Genomic DNA, 16,896 nt, shown 5'->3' with positions numbered 1-16,896 from the left:
TTATAAATTATCCAGTAAGTCTTTATTTTTATAAAATGAGTATTTTTAGGCCCAATTCTAGACACAGGCTCGATTAATCTGACTTCAGATACAGTTTTCCTTCTATTAGCACTGGACGAAAAAGGCCTTTGCTAACATTTTTTCATTGGCAGCAAGTAAGACCCCATCTTTATGTCTCATGGGTAGCTCTAACAAAATGAAATGGTCCCACTGGAAATAATGAAGAAATTTAAAGAAGAATTTCATAAATTAACTCTCAAAGAGCTTTACATGAGAAATGAATATATGAAAGATATCATCTTTTTATACTTTGTAAAACAAGGGGCTCTTCAATGCTGGTGCCGGCCGTCCTTCCTGGTTCTGGAATTCTATCTAAAAATGAAACAGACAAAAATGTTTTCACACATCTGGAGAACCAAAGATACGTGTTACTTTCTACATCATGAACTTTGATATAGAATATCATCATAGGAAGCTCAGGCAGCTTTATAAATACATTTTTTCCATACAACTGTATGAGATAAGAGCTTTGCATGACAAAAGATTAGACTGTAGACAGCTTCAAATCAGCTTTAATAAATCAATTAACAGAAACATGAAATTGCACAATCTGTATCGGGATCCCCCAGCCTTTGTACCAGTTTATTGGAATAGTCATTCAGCAACATAAGCACGACAATTTCTAACATGAAAAGCAAGATAGATGTTAGATATGAGATTGTGAACGTCGTGTAGATGAATGGACTTGAATACCTTAGTATGCACCCTAGTTAAAACAGCTAGGTAGTTAGTATTTTAAATACACTTCGGGGGGTATTTTAAACCCAGTTCAGCCTTCGTGTCTCCACTAACATTCCATAAACACAAACACATGCAGAAAGTAACTTCAGACTATAGTAACTTAAAGGTTAAAAATATTACAAGTCTACTTTTATATGTTTGTTTAGTTCAAAGACAACATGTTGTCATGCCTTATGATTAATCCTGTCTTGTAACCAACTCTAAGCAATTTATCCCTTTGTGGAATTGTGTTGGAGTCAACAGGGGAAGATGACCATACGTAAGTTCAAGTTTGAAACTGAGGCACAAAATTTTATTCAAAAAAGTCTTGTCTAAGACTTGTCTATAGTACTGAATTTATTACAAAAAAAATAAACAAATCTGATAGGAATAAGAATTTTCTAACAACAAGATCAGTTATAGCAGTTTTGATAATGAAATTTTACTTCTTCAGCCCCCCCTTCTGGCAGAAGGGTAACAATATTGTATCCATGAATTAAGAAAAGGTGCTTATTCAGTACTTTTCTCACGCTTCTTAGATGTTTTAATAATAACCCCGACCTCAGTTTTTTTTTTTTTTTTTTTTTACAAAAGCAATAGCTGATAATACTATTACTAGTAACATGATAGTACTCAATGGCCCAAATTCCCACTGAGTAGAAAGTGAAGTAATATGCCAAGCAGATTCTTTTAAGGAAAAAAATGAACTACCAATCCCTTTCGTTCTATAGCTTAGGCAGTATTAATACTAAACCAGCAAAGAGCAGACCAGAAAGGGAAAAAATCTAGCAGTGTTCTACTGTTGAGAAGTGAAGTCAAAGTGAATTACATCTGTAGAAAACATGCGTGCCCATATGCAGAATTGACAGCTAAAGAATTAAGAATGCTCTATAGAAATGAAATTAGAATAGATGAGAAACAAAGAGATATGCACAGTATTTAATATATTTTACTGAGAATTTGGGTTAAATTCCTGTATTAAATTCCCAATGTGATAAGACTATCTCTCCCTTACCCTTTCCAGATTTGCAGCAGCATTAAGAAGTACAATTTGGCCAGTTTAACTTTTAGGAAAATGGGGAAAAAATTTGGTAGATGAGTTTTGTGATACTGAGAATTGGGTTATCAGTATGTTCTGGACTTTACCAGCAACTGCAGCAGTAAATCTCTGTTTCTAAAAGCATAAATGGTGTAACAGATATTCCACTATTTACTAATAAGCACAACTGTTCAATTTAAATGAGTTTTCAGTCTTTAGAAGTCCAAAAGACTTAACAGAATAAAGCTAAATAATTAGGGTTTTCCCCTTCCCTCTAGCAACTAACAAATAGCTACAGCTACTGCAAGGTAACAGGAGCTTCACAGTACTTTGCACTGCTGAAAATTTATACAAGTTTTGCTGTCTCCAATTTTTAAAAATGCCTTTTTAAATAACATATCTTTCCATATTAGAATGAAAGTTCAACTACTGACACATTTGAAGGCCAGTCAAGCATTTCTGAGGGCAATCAGATTTCTATGGTGTACAAGCTGTCCAATTAGCTTACCAGCAGAAGATAAGCAGGCCTAAAAGCTTGTTTAAGTTGGATGCTTATTCAAAGAAACACACAGAGCTAGTTTTAGAAATCAACGAACTGGATATAGTATGACTTTTCTTAAACAAATATACGAGCAACGCTTATGGTCAGGTCACAGAGTTCAATGGTATTTTGAGGTGTAAACACTGTTCTACTGAAGAATTTTTTTTTTTTTAATAAAAAAGGTCTCAGTTCAAAAGTACCCTGTGTCCATCTGCATGATTATGTAGTTATAGGCACATGTGTCTCATAGAAAATCTAGTCGCAAACCAAACTTCTGCAAAAATGACTGCATTCCCACACCTACCTTTTTGATTTCTCTCAGTAGGTGGTTTACCAAGGTTCTGCCTTGGATAACTCAGTAAAGACCCTTTCAGAAGGATACTCTGGGTACTTTCTTCTTTACCACCACGTAAGAAATGACATATAATTCCATACAAGAGAGGTCTGCTCAAGACAGAAAAGTAAAAGCAGCCAATGAAATACTGAGCACTAATAAAACCACCCTTTCCTCCTAAGTTCTTAGACCTTAATGTTCACTCTTAACGTATGTTCAGATGTCTTTAATTATTTAAATACATTATGCCAGGTGTAATTATATAAATAAGCACAGACCTAAGCTCCCTCTGAGGACCACCACTCTCCCAAAAAGCTTGCAGTAAGAGACACTCTCAACTAAACTCCAGCTCGCTCCTATAGGACAAACCAGAGCATGCTTAGCACATGAACACAGAGCCACGTTCTCACTGATGCAATACAGAGGATTGCACTGGAGCCCACAATACCACCGCATACCCCAGATTTGATTTTTACTAAAAGCCTGAGGCAGATTCTTTTGAGACCAAACTAAGGAGACCCATTGGAGATGTTTATACCTGCTTAACACCCTAGCTCATGAATGTAGTTGTATCAGAACACTGTGACTTTATATCTAATCTCAGCGTATGCTATCTTTCTCTTGCTCTACAAATCAACTTGCTGATATGCAAAGAACATGTTTTCTGCTTCTGACTAAAGGAAAGACTATAGGGCTAAGAGACTTGTCTTTTGGTATGCAAGTACACTAGCTGTAGAATGCATTCTATAGCGTTCATAGAATTTAATTGTAGTTTGGAGTATGTTTGAAAATGGCCCCATGTTTGAAACTGTGAGTTTGAATCCAGCATATTAGAGCAGGCACGTGATATAGTCACATTTCAGTTGGTAAGAATGTTTATATGTGATTTACACAAACACTAAGGGGAAATATACGCAGAACAGAATATACTGTGCATTCCAAAATCAATCCTTACACTGATTTTGCATTTGTATCTTCAAGGATGTTCAGCTCTTTGACAAGAAACTGTCTATCCAAGGGCACTTCAGGCTGGCCAGCTTCTGGAAAAGAAATTTCCCCACAATTCTTAAGACTGGTAAAAAAAAAAAAAAGCGTCACCAATTAACTTTTCAATGCTACTCATGAGACTTCAAAAGAATCAGACCACTCACCTCAGTTTTAGACTATTTCTCTCTAACCCTATACAGTAATTTCAGGGAACACAAGTATTACTGTTTTGTACTAATATAATTTAAAATGGCATATTACAGTTTTTATCCTCACTCTAAAGGTAGATCACAAAAATATTAAAGTTTACAGTATAAAGATGAATTAATCAGGCAAACAACTTCCTCTAAAGAAGTACTGTTGTCAAACTGATTCCATCCATTAACACATACTGTCTCCACTCCCTCTTCTCATTGAGATGAACCTTTGCGCCTGTAATTTTAATAGTATGAAAACATTAAATTCTTATATAGCAAATGTGATTACTACATCTAAGCACAATTACAAAACTTCAAGTTTCAAATACAAATTAGCAATAGGTATAAACGTAACTATATGCTGTACCACCTAATTTATAGCTACCATTTAAATGTTGTAGCTCTCAATTATTAGTATTTTAGTACAGCCAGTAACAATTAACTGCAGTTGTTCAAAAATAGGGTCCTTCTTCATATCTTTTTTTGTATGTAAGGATTAGATTGTAAGGACAATGACGATTAAATGTAAGGACATCTAATCACATTTCTGACAGTTTAAACGCAGGAACTGCTGTAATCCAGACTATTAACTACTTTAATACATTACTTTAGATTATTCTTCAAAGATTTTTTTTTCATTTGCAGGATTTCATTTTTTTTTTAATTTCATCCAAATGCCAATGAGAAAATTGTGATACACGCTTTAAAAATAGTTAGCCATTTTCTCCAATACAAAAGCAAGCTATTTTGGTTTTGCAGGTTGCTAGCAAACTTTCTTGCTCTTGCATCAACAGTTTTGTCAATGTAAATACTATTTATCTCAAGGATAATCAGCAAAGAACATGTTTTCTTGAAAACTAAAGGGATGATTTGGCTTACTGCTGCGAATAAGGTGGTGGAGAATACGTTCATGGCTTACTTATTTCCAGAGGAAAAAGAGATGGAGCATTTCGTTCCCACTCGTTAACTTCGTAATGCAATTACTCAGTAAATCACAGTGACAACCCACCACAGCGGTGACAAAGCCGAAGCCCAGCCCCACTACCTGCGGTGAGCACAGACGCCGTGTACTTGTACTTGTTGTACTCCAGGTACTCCCGGACGAGCTCGTTGATGAGGAGATTTTCACGGGACAGCGGCGGCCGGGGCTCGCTTTGGTCATCCAGCGCGTGAAAGACTTCAGCTCTGATGTTAGCTTTTATTTGCCCGAGGACACCTCTTTTTTCCAACGCCTCCTTTAGGGCTGTCACCACAAGAAACCAGCGAACATAAAGCCAGGCGCGTCCCAGGAGACTCAACCCCACACCACCACCACCACAGTTTCAGCACGCTCACAAGGAAATTAACACAAGATACCCATACACCCGTGGCTATACCGCTCCTAACAACACGGGGATCGTTACAGACAAAACCAAAGTCCCCAAACACGCCACACCCCCCAGCTAAAGCCCTCAGGGCCCCCACGGCGTACCAGTCCCGCCCCCACCTTGTTTGAGCTCCACCACCGTCGCCATGGCCCCCACTGCACCAACAGCGCGCATGCGCAGCGCGGCCGCGGGGGGACATGAGCCTGGTGGTCCTGCCTCATGGCGCCCGTCAGCCAATCGGGATGCGCGGTGGGCGGGGCGGGGGTTCGGGTGGCGAATGGCGGCGAGGCGGTGCTGCCTGAGGCGCTGGCGGAGGAGGGCGGGAACGTGGCGGCTGAGGGGGGCTTGGGCGCCAGCCCTCGCTGAGGGAGGGGGCGTACCGGCAGGTGTCCTGTGTGGGGACTTTTTTTTTTTAAAATCCTTTTATTGAAAAAAATCCTTTTTCATTTCGAAGGTTGTCAATGTTTTCTCCCTTTATTAACAGGGAGAAAAAAAAATGGAGAAAGTTTCTCCCTGAAAATTTTTACACTGGGTGTCTCAAAGATGAACCTTTCATTAAAGAGCTCATCAAGGCCGAGCTTTTAACTGAAGGCTTTTGCCAAAACGCCTCTGGATGCTGGGGGTTTTGTACGCACAAGGTCTCTCATGTGCCTGGTTTGTGTGGAGGCATGCGTGCGTGCCTCGTGTTGCTGTGAGGAGGTGGCTGTTTATTTTGCAAGCGTATGAAATATTCCCCAAGGAAATGCTGTCAGTGTGGGCGAGCTCCCTGGGCTTGTCAAGGTCTAGATGGAGCAGAGCCTGCTGGGCTTGGGGGAAAATGTGAGTCGTCTCAAGTGGCAAGCCCCTACGGCCTTTAAGGAGTGCCGGCTTGTTTTTTTTTTTTCTTCTGCCTATGTTTCCTCTGAAAGCAAACATTTATATTCAGAGTTTCCAAGGAATATCTGAAAGGAAGCATGAAATACAATTTAGAGAAAAAAGATTTCTGAGTTAATGGTGAAGTTAACCCTCACCTTTCTCACAGCAGCCACCTGCAGCGGTGCCTCCACAACAGGGCTGCTGTGTGGCCCCTCCAAGGAAGGATAATTTTACGCTGTACCACTTCAACTATAAGCTTACATTCTGTTATCACACACAGAATGTGTGTAAAAGTGTAAGCTCTTAGAGACTGTGTTATCTATTTAGATTTTTTTTCTGGCTTAGTGTGCTATTAATAGTGCTATTAAAAAGGTTCTTCCAGCTTAACCACTGGAGCTCCTACCCTGTATTGACTGTCAGAGCTATTAATGTTTATATGTGCTGCGATCACACCGGAGAAAAACTGTATTCCTTACAGCCCAGGGGCAGGAGAATAACACACAGGGGGGAACTATGACTTAACTTTTTGAACAGGAGTTGTAGTGAGCATCAAGGCATCAAAACAACAACCCACCAATGTATTTAATAGGATTTTGAGATGAATTTAGAGAATGTACAGAACAGGACAGAAATTCTTAATTAAAATAAGTCAGGAGAATGAACATTTAGCTGTTTTCTTGCAATACTGTAAAGATTTGAACATGGTATGAACTAAGGTATAGGTTAGGCTGGCGCATTGAGTATAGCTTCTGACACCCAATTTCTTGGTTTTGATCTTTCTGTGGTAATTCCCTTCAGTTCATCAGGGGATATGTGACCTTGGTGTGGGCTGAACACTGCTGCTTCTGCTTCTTGGCCTGGCATCCTGGGAGCGAGAGAGCCAAGGAGACAGACCAGAAATGCTGCAGCTGGACAGGCAGTCTGGCCAGGGCTGGTGATGAGTGAGCACGGCTTTGTTCCATGAAAGTGTGCAGGTGAGTACAGAATCAACCTGTGATAGGTTTTTTTTGTGTGTGTGTCTGTGTCTGTGTGCGTATGTGTGATGCCTGATTTTTACTCATACACTAGCCTAGTGAGACCTGTTTCTGCGTGAATAACTTTCTCCATTACCACAGTTGCTGTGGACACAAAAGACCATTTTAAATTGAGATTCTTTATGTAACTTGCGTGAGGAAGCTTCAAATATTGGTGCCCCTTTTTTCATACATCAGTGTCTGATGCCGTTCCTACACATGGGTCATCCACGCTCCAGCAGGTCTGTTCTGGTACACTAGCTTGTCAGCTGAGCATTGATGCTGCAAATACAGGTTTAACTAATGTGTTTTAAATCAGATGTAAGGGAGCCAACTCCTGTGAGGACTGGCTGAGGGAGCTGGGGATGTTTAACCTGGAGAAAAGAAGGCTCAAGGGAGACCATATTACACTTTACAGTGACCTTAAAGGAGGTTGTAGGTGGGGGCAGGCTTTTCTCCCAAGCACCAAGCGATAAGACGAGGGGAAATGGCCTCAAGTTGCACCAGGCGAAATTTGGGTTGGATTTTAGGGGAAATTTATTTACTGAAAAGCTTTCTCTGCCTTCCCCTCCCTTCCCTTCCCGTCCCCTCCCTTCTCGCCACCCGCCCCCGGCCGAGGCGGGGCTGCGCAACGCGGCCGGGCGGCGCCGCCGGGGCTCGGCATCCCCGTGACCGTGGAGCCCAATCGTGGTGGTGCCGTGCCGGGCCGGGCCGAGCCGTGCTGACCCGGGCTGAGCCGAGCCGTGCCGGGCCGTGCTGCTGGGGTGCCGCCGGCCGGGCACGGCGAGGTGCGGAGGGGGAAAGCGCAGCGCTGCGGGCTCCATGGGGATCGAGAGCTTGTGCAGCGCCGATGCCTCCGAACCCTTCTGGGTGAGCCGCGGGGATGGGATGGGACCGGCTCGGCTCGGCTCGGCTGGGCTGCCCGGTGTCGGGCGGAGCCGCCGGGAGCCGCGGGCTGGGGGGGCGGCAGGGCCGGGGGCCGCCGTTGTGGGGCCGGCTGCGGGCTCGGGGGGACTCCGGGGGTACCCGGGGCTCGCAGGACAGCAGCCCCTGGCTCTGGCCACCCCCGGCTGGGCGTGCATTGGCAGTAACCGCTCGCCTGGACGCTCGCAGCCGGCCGGAGCGGCATGTTGGTTTGCGAAGGAGGCCAAACATAGGCTTTCCTTGGAGGTGCAGTTATAGCCCGCTTGCAGAGCGATATTTTCAGTTTTCCTTAAGAAACGGCGGTGAGCGGTGTGCGGATGTTGCAGTGCAGGTCTTACTCTTGCTTTTGCCGAGGCACCCGGTGCTGGCAGCAGTGCGGCCCCTGGGAGGGCAGAGGGGTGCTGGAAACCCTGCTCTGGAGGAAACAAGGTGCGTGGACAAACTGGTTGTGCAGAGGAGGGGAAGAACATGGATTTATTTCATTTTTTTAAACGACACCCCTCAGAATGCAAAAAGCAAAACACACAGAACTGTGTGGGGGAGCTGCAGGAGGTGGCGTGGGGTAAGAGAAACACACGTGGTTTTTCTTACTGTTCAAAAAAAACTTCTCATGTGGTATTTGCCGAGTGGTATTGGGCTAATGGGATGCCTTACTGGTTCAGAAAAAGATCAGATATCTCAGAAGATAGCATTGCAGTATTTATCTCAAGAACCGTTAAAATATTACTCAGCAGATATTAGGAAGATCATTCACACCTCAAGGTGTTTAGCTTTTCCAGCCCATCAAAAGTGACCCTGTTAACCAACTTCTATGTTGCTTATGTTAGTATCTCATCTCAGCTAATTTCCAGGGTTCTCAAAACTGGCTAAATTGTGAGCTGCTATCAGATTTTTCTTTCTCTCTCTCTTATGGAACAATACCTTCTTATTTGAAGTGTCTAAGACAGTACATGTTTCAGAATTCTCTTTATGGATAAACTTACTTGAGAGTAGTAGTTTTGTGAAAAAGAGCTGCATTGAATTGTGGAATTGAAGCATCAGGTAGGAGCAACAGCTAGACTTACTGTGTTTGAAATAGCTAGTTTGCCTAGGACTTCTGATTTACTGATTGTTTTGTTATATAAACAATTAAAATACTTGTATGTAATATAGACGTTTTTGATGGTTTTGGTATGTTGTAATTACTGCATAGCTTTTCCACTAGTTGCTTTGGTTTCCAAGAATATAGATGGCTTTGTGATTTGTCATCCTTCTCCAAACCACGTGGAGTCTGCCTTACATTTCTTGAGCAAAAGATCCTGTGGGTGTGGTTGTTTGATTTCTGGATTCTTCTGATCCTGCAAAAGAGTGACTGTGGATTCCAGTTAGTGCAAGATGTGTCTGGAAAAGTATTCTCCTTTGCTGAACTTTGCCCGTTAACATCTCGATGCATCTGCTTTGTTGTTGCATTGTTCCAAGTGGTGGGAAGGGTGGAAATGCTAGTAGTGGTGTTTATGGGTACTCTGACTACACTTTATGGTATTTCCATTGTTGCTGTATTTTGTTAATGTTGAAGTTGTAGTGGATTTCCAGAAAATGCCTGTGCGTATGCTGTGTTTTATGGAACTTCCAGGTACCACCTATGCCTGTGCTACTGTCTTTCCTGTCTTGAGGGGTGCTGCATGCTTCCGCTTTTCAGGGCTGGGCCACATTTATAATAGCTGATGACACGGCTATTTGCATTCTTGTGGTGAGCTACGGTCACATCATCACATCAGCTGTGCTGAGGCCCTGCTACTTGGAGTAGTGGGATTTCCTAGTGCTGCCAAACCCAGTTTGTTTCAGTGAAGAAGATGCAGCTTCTCTTAATTGTGGTGTTGAGTTCGGAATAGCTCAGTTCCGAATTTTGGGGGACACTTCATAGGTTGAAAGGACCTAATGCACCTTTAAAAACCGTATGCTAATCTTCTTAAGCCTTGCTGCCCAGGATTTTTCTTGGTTGCACACCTAAGGAATGTTACTGTTGGAAATTCTTGTCTGAGAATTAAACAGACTGTTTTTATTTAATACTCACTCTGAAAGATCAGCGGCCCAGTTTGCAATCTTCTTCAGTCCTTGCTTTCCCCTTACTGTTTAACCCATCTTTGGTACCCAGCACATTAATTTTCACTGCAACCAGACTTGTATACAGAACTTCAGTGTTCCTTGCAATTCTTTGAACCAGGCTCCCTTTTTGGAAGCATGCTGTTTCACCCTTGCTGTCTCTGCTAGCGTTGTTGAATATCTCGCTGCAAGAATTTAATCTGTAATACAAAATTACTGCTGTGTAAGATGTTGAGGATACCAAAAGCTTTAAAAACAAAAACAAAACCTGTGGGTTAGGGGTAACGTTTTGCAGTACTCGCATTTCAGTTCAGTGACTTTAAGGGCCTGTTTAAACTGGAAAACTTGTGTCCTGATGTGCTGAGATAGCTTCATCTAGAATATCAAAACTATATATGAGTGCAGTCTGCCTTGCTTCAGTACTAATGTGCCAAAAAAACCTAGGGGGGGGGGTTGAGGAATGCTATCATTTTAGGTAACCAGGAGGATAGTTAAGGGAGGCCTTGAACTTAATGTATATTTTTGCTTGCTGACCTAGCTATGTGTGTATATATTTATGCACACTTGCATGATCTATGGTCTCAGTGCAGTTACATTCCGAAATAGTCTGCTGGTTTTCCTCTGAATACAGTTTTGAGATAGCTTCATTTTTTCACAGTTTGTAAGCTATGTGGTATCATGTCTAAAGTCTGTTTATGTTTGCAGTTCCTAAAGGAAGAAGTTGGTAACTTTTTATGACGCTGATGAGTTCTCATGTGCAGCAGGGCTTATATGAAAACAAAGTAGGAGGTACAAAAAAGCCAATTCAAACTAAGCAGTTCCTTACAGTCTGTCCCCAGCTGCTCTGCCAGGTTTTACACGGAGTCTCAGTTATTCATTAGGTGTTTGTAAGTCAAGTACAACCTGAAACTTTGAGGTTCTTGCTTATACTTGCTGATAATCTTCCTGAAAGAGAGTTCTGAAGGAAAACGACACTTCTTTATGGAAGGAGTAATTTCATGTTCTCAAGTTCTGTGGCTCGTGCTGTCATGTATTAGATAAGCAGTGAATTAGTACGTATCTTGGAACCCTGGAGCTTTTTGCGCTGTGAAATGTCTTTAGTGCATTTACTTAAGCATAAAATGACTTACAAAATAACTTGTGGCAGTTAAGATTTTTGTTAATGTATCAATAATATAGTTTTATAAGCACTGATAGGTCATAATGCAGTTACTGGCGTGACACTATCAAATGTGAGATCTCTGGATTCAAGCTATCATGTAAATGCAGCTTGGGCAAGCAGGCAGACAGCTTAGGAGGCTTAAATGCAGTGTGAGGTTTGTACCTAGTGAGTTCCATTTGCTTTTAATTTGTGTGTTTATTTCCTCCTTCCAAAGGCGTAGACATGAGTGGGAGGTCAGTAATGTCCTAGTGGCAAACAAAAGACACAGAAGAATAAAGAAGTTTAATACAAAAAATATTTAAAATAAACCAGTATAACAGATACATATAACATACACAAGTCTAAAAGTCCTTCACAAAGGAGATCAGTGACTGCATAAATTAGGAAAAAAAAAAGGGGGGGGGAGGGGGGAAGTAATGTTCTGTAGTCTTAATTTACAGAAAACTGGAAGACAAAGTGGTGTTTAATTTAACTAGAGGCAGTTCCTGCAAAATGGTGTTTCAAGGCTTTGCCTAGTTTAGGTAGTAATAAGACTTGTTTTTTATACCTTTATCTTCACACTGGCAATTTCAATATGGGTTTTCTTAGTGATGTTTGAAGACATTGCATCTTTTAGCAATTATTGCCTGCTTTTCCCTGTAGTTTGATAGTACTTTGTCAGTGTGTTTGTGGCAGAGCAAGGTAGGTAGCCTCAGGTTCTGTGAGAGTGGTGGTAAATTTGTGAGTTTAGGTTCTTTCTTTAGTTATAAAGGTACTGAGTTTATGGGTGCGTTTGTGACAACCCTGGTATTAAGAATTTCAATGAGTATGCAGATCATAAAACTGCTCGTGTTTACTGACCTAGGAAGGTCACACGTGGACAGGAATTAGAACAGAGGAGGAGCGGAGAGTTAAACAGGAAAACCTTTACACAAGATGGTTCATTTATTATAATTAGCAGCTAATTGCTTTACTGTCACTGCTTGGTTGAGGAGGAAAGCCGGTGCTATTTGTCATCTCTTTCTCATTTAAACCTGTAAAAGAGTTGTCTGTGCTCCTTTTCATAGACATTAAAATGCTCTCTGTTGGTTCAGGATAGATCAGTTCAGGGAAAATACAGGAAAATGAAGCCTGATAGTATGTAGTCGATGGGGATTTTCTTAGCAGCTGATCTGTCATTTTACAGCTGTCCGTGCAAGATAAATGTTTCAACGTTGCTCAGAAGAATTGAGCACCCCAATAAGCTGTGCTGTTCCTGCGGCTACAATGCAGTTTACGTTGAAACGCTGTGCTATACTCAGCCTACGTGGAGGTTAACCAGGGTTGCACTGAAGTCATTCTGGGTCACATCTCTAAAAAGCCTACTGCAGGGTACTGACCTTTCGCTTACTTTTAATAGAGTCAGAATTCCTTGCATTACTTTTTTCTCACTGTTTGCATCTGTGGTAGGTTCAGATACAGGTTATTCCAACTTCAGCTGTTATCTTAGTCCCTTTGTAAGGTTTGTGTCCAGGTGTGTTCAAACTTTCACGGTGATTTGAGTTTGATATACAGGCTGTTGAGTTATTAAACAAAAATACTGTTTTTAGTGCAAAAAGGAGACGAGAAATGGAATATTTTTCCTGCGTCATTTTAAATAATGATTTCAGTTCAAAACTTTACTGAAGGATAAACGTTGTCCTCTTAATTCTGAAACTGTCGATGGTAAACAATATTTGTTGTCATGGGGCCAAATGTTGTCTCATGGTACTCGCAGGCAGGGCAGGGTACAGAAATATTACAGCGACACAAACGCTTTAAATGTGCAAGTGTTGCTGATATCTGTCATATGTTTACCCGGCACATGGAAATAATGCCATATTTCAGAGTTTTTTGGGCTTCTTTGGATTACAAAGATCAGCCCTGTTAAACTCCACAGCTGCAGGTGCTCCTTTTCTGGCAAAGTTTTGGCGCTAGCTTCTTCTTTTACTCTAAAGGGAAACACAATCAAAACATGCTGCTTCTTGCCATTCTGCACACAGCTTCAGCTGTGCAGTGCTGTCTCTTACAAAGGATTTCAGCTCTTTGGTAACATAGGAAATACCGATATTTTGGATTTGGACAAGGAGGTGCAGACACCTGACTTAACTTTAGGACTAGGGCTGGAAGGTAGAGGCTTTTTCTAGGCTGTGTTAATAAACCAAATCTGCCTTATGTAACTTGTTACTGTTGAGAACTTTGTCTTGCTAAAACCATTTCTAATAGACAATGCTACGAGAAACTAAAGATATTTCCCTGTAGTTTACTGAATGATATCTCTCCCCTCCTTCCATCTTCTTTATATAAATGATTTAGATTTTTAAAGGATCCTTGTTTATGTTATTACATGATTTATTTATTTATTTATTTAATGTTCTCTTGCACTGGCAGTCTTGTCCTGTAACAACATTAAGAGACTGTAAGAATAATGCTTAGATTTCAGAATTACTGTGAAATGAAGGAGGAAGAAGGGTCTCTTTCCGCATCTGGAGTCTGGATCTGAGTGTAATATTTTGGGAGGTTGAGCTGGAAGGTTTGTTTGTAAATGATTTAAAGCCTTTTATTTAGACACAACTTCCTACATGGCAAAATCTTAAATGGGAGACCTGTATTATTTTCTTCTTATTATTAAACTGTATTATTTGTTCCTTGCTTCCATAACTACTGTTTGACATTAACCAAAAACTGTTAGCTTTATAGCTTTTTGGTTTTGTTTCATTCATGATTTTACAAGAAGTGTTTGGTTCTTACTGTTTGGTCAAGGAAAAAAAAAACAAAAACCAACAACCTGGTATCAAGTAAGAGAAGATCCTCAGTTGCACAGTAGGTTTAATTCTCCTGTGGTAGTAGTAAAAGTATATTCCTGTGGGTGAAGATGTGATCCCCATGAGAGTTCGAGATCCAAATCTTAATTCCTACATCCCAGTTTGGTAGTTACCTTTGATGTTTCTCACTTCATCCTTGTGGCAGCAGAACGAAAAGGCAGAAAAATGTTGATCTAACCAGGCTGTCACTGGTCTGTCTGTATTGTGAGGGCATTAGCACCTATCCTCAGGTGTGACCATGAAGGCAAGTCCTGAGTTCTCTTCTCAAATCAGTGATTAGCCACGCTGCATGTTCATTTGTTCCACTGCTTAAGGTAAATGGTGTAGTTCTGTGTGGGGGCATAATTGTTCTGTTTCTTCCTTGAAGAAGTGGTGTTTAGAGACTCTGGAGGTGTGGGAATGAGATCAAGTATTTGGTTGTATGGATTTTACTTTTTAGTAGAATCTGTTTTTTTAACAAAAAATAACTTGGGGCTTTCACTGAACATAGGAAGTAGCTGCTGAACAGACATTATCATAAAATCTGTACAAATAATTTATTTTTTTCTGCTACTCCCTACTTGCAGACTACGCCCTTAGATGATGCAATAAAGCAGTAAACCATTTATTTCTTACAGTTAGTGCATGTCTTCATAGGAATAGGCAGCATATTGAAAGCTTTCATTAAATACAACACAAACTTACTCTGTGTTCATTGCAGCAAAGTAGAATTTTACTTCTCAGCAGAGATCGATGCATTTTAGTTAATTTTATGCTTATTAAGAAAAAAACACACTAGAGGAAATAAATACCAATGAAGGTGGAAAAATAAATTTGTCCTTGTATGTTACATGACTTCATCTGGAATTGATACTAGAGCCATTGGATCCTCTAATGCAAGCAGTACTTTTTTTCAAATACTTTTGTTGTAATGCATGTAGTATTTTTAAAGGATTTATAAACATGTAAATAGAAGTAAGTTTGTGATGGTTGCTTGTAGTGTCATATATCTAACTTAGTGTTTTGTTAGCTGCTCTTAGGGCTATAGTGATTGTCTGCTTCTAGTTCCTGTGAATATAACTGAGGATACAGGAGAGCTGTGGCTGTAATTTCGTTGGCAGATGTGGGTATTTCTGCTGCTTTTTGTGGGAGTTCTGTAGTAAATTTTCTTCTTTCGTGTATCTGTTGCCTGTTTTTTTATCAGCTTCTCACCTCTTGTGGTTCAGTCTGAATAGTTAACACAATACAGCAAATGTTACACTGGTGAAGGTCATGTGTGTTTGTGCTTGTTGTAGGCTCTAGTCTCAATATGCTGTCTTAGAGAAATGCTGAGCTTCAGTCCATGCTTCATCATCTGACAGTGGAATGTGAATGAGGGAATAAAGATGACGTATTTGCAGTACTTTGAGAACATGATTTCAGTCTTTCTTCAAAACTTCCAGGGGTAAATTTAATAAAGGTTGCTTGCTAAGCTGAATAACTTCGAAGAGTTCTTTTAAGATCATGACTTGAAAACTTTTTCCAACCCATTACAAAATTTGGATCACTTTGGAGTTCTCTGTTTTTCTTCATTTTTAATGTAGACAACAGTGTAACCATTTTTATTGGCTTTGATGGAGAATGGTGGGATCAGATACCTTCAAAGCAAATTCAGAGTTTCTTTAAAGCAGCCTTAAATGGAGAGTCCCTTTCTCCACCCCACGTTGTACACTGATGCTAGCTCTTCCGAGGTTGTATGCTTGGCCAGATCAGGAAAATCTTCAATCTGGGGAGAGGCAGATGGGAAATTTTCTGTTCTAAATAATGTAGGGTTAAGGCTGATGTCCTTGCGGCAGGCTGAAGGAAAAAGGTTGAGTTAGCTCATGGATTGTATAAGTGTTACACTGGGGAATTTTCTTGTGTGATATCTATTAGATTGTGAGACTTCCTATTTTGATAAGAAAGTGGTGATACTGTTATAATGAAAGTTGTCAGTAGAAATAATAGTGTTGGTGCCAGAGAGAGCTAATTAAGTGCATTCTACTAAACGTAAGCATTGAATTAAACAAAAAAATGTATTGCTGCTAAGAAAATAAGTTTGTAATACCAAGCTATGGTTTCTCAAAGAAGGTGGTTCTTCTGTGGGTGATATTTAAGGAGGGAGTACACACTGATATCAGTATCAGCTCTGTTTGAAGGAGTGTTGACCTTGATATTAAGATTCCAGGGTAGTTTTGTAATTTCATTTTTTTACGTAGGTGCATAGTAATGTTTAAGTCATTTTTCAGTCACAGCTGGTTTGTACAGGTGGGTTTAACAGTGTGGCTAGCAGCCTGTATCTCTAGCACACTTGTGCACAGCAGGCATGAAACTGAGCGGTTTTGGTCTCTCCGTTTCTGCCAGTGAGAATTTTAAAATGTGCTGTGGGTCAAGTAGGATTATTGATGTGAGAACAGGCGGCCAGTGGCTGTTCACTTAGCAGCCTCTCCTGGCTGCCAGGAGAGAGGCAGTCAGGCACAAGGTCCTGGCAAGCGTCAAATACTGTTACTCCTTAGAGTAGACACACTGGAGGTATGCAGCTTGCCTGTGTTCTTCCTTCCCTCGGCAGCAGCAGAATAACCAATGCTTTGTGTTGCCATTTTGTCTTACAGGACCACTGCCAATGTTTTTATCTTGCCTGTTCCTGAAATTTTAGACAGGAATTAATATAACTTGGCCTTATTTTTTCCTAGGGTTCAGGCGCTGTTAGATAAGTAGTTTACCTCTGAATAGATCCATGTGATTCCAGGGAACACCAAGCATTTTTTGTGCTTATCTTAAAGATAGAGGGTTTCA

The 16,896-nt window shown here is 40.8% G+C and overlaps 2 protein-coding genes across 5 annotated transcripts in view; one reads left to right on the top strand and one right to left on the bottom strand.

Moving 5' to 3' along the window:
- Positions 1-5,499, bottom strand: CEP20 (centrosomal protein 20). The gene is made up of 5 exons (XM_083800144.1): positions 5,365-5,499; positions 4,924-5,121; positions 3,650-3,734; positions 2,665-2,804; positions 1-372 (listed from the first exon to the last, which is right to left on the bottom strand). Exons 1-5 carry the CDS (start codon positions 5,417-5,419, stop codon positions 296-298), a joined length of 555 nt encoding a protein of 184 aa, XP_083656270.1. The 5' UTR covers positions 5,420-5,499; the 3' UTR covers positions 1-295.
- A 1,417-nt stretch (positions 5,500-6,916) lies between these two features.
- LOC310882022 (multidrug resistance-associated protein 1) overlaps positions 6,917-16,896 on the top strand; it is a 57,631-nt gene continuing 47,651 nt past the window's right edge. Inside the window, exon 1 of one of the 4 annotated variants that reach the window (XM_083800128.1) lies at positions 6,917-7,074. Coding sequence is in view for 2 of the 4 variants with exons in the window: in XM_083800125.1 (XP_083656251.1) it covers positions 7,936-7,983 (48 nt within the window). In the remaining 2 variants the exon portion in view is untranslated. Of the gene's footprint in view, positions 7,075-7,687; positions 7,984-16,896 lie in introns of those variants that run through there. The other 3 variants (XM_083800125.1, XM_083800127.1, XM_083800126.1) reach the window with 3 other exon arrangements.

Source organism: Anser anser (genome assembly GCF_964211835.1).
Source record: "Anser anser genome assembly, chromosome: 15".
NCBI classification, from domain to species: Eukaryota; Metazoa; Chordata; class Aves; order Anseriformes; family Anatidae; genus Anser; species Anser anser.
The sequence above is the reverse complement of the archived record's forward strand: the minus strand, read 5'-3'. Positions and strand labels throughout refer to the sequence as shown.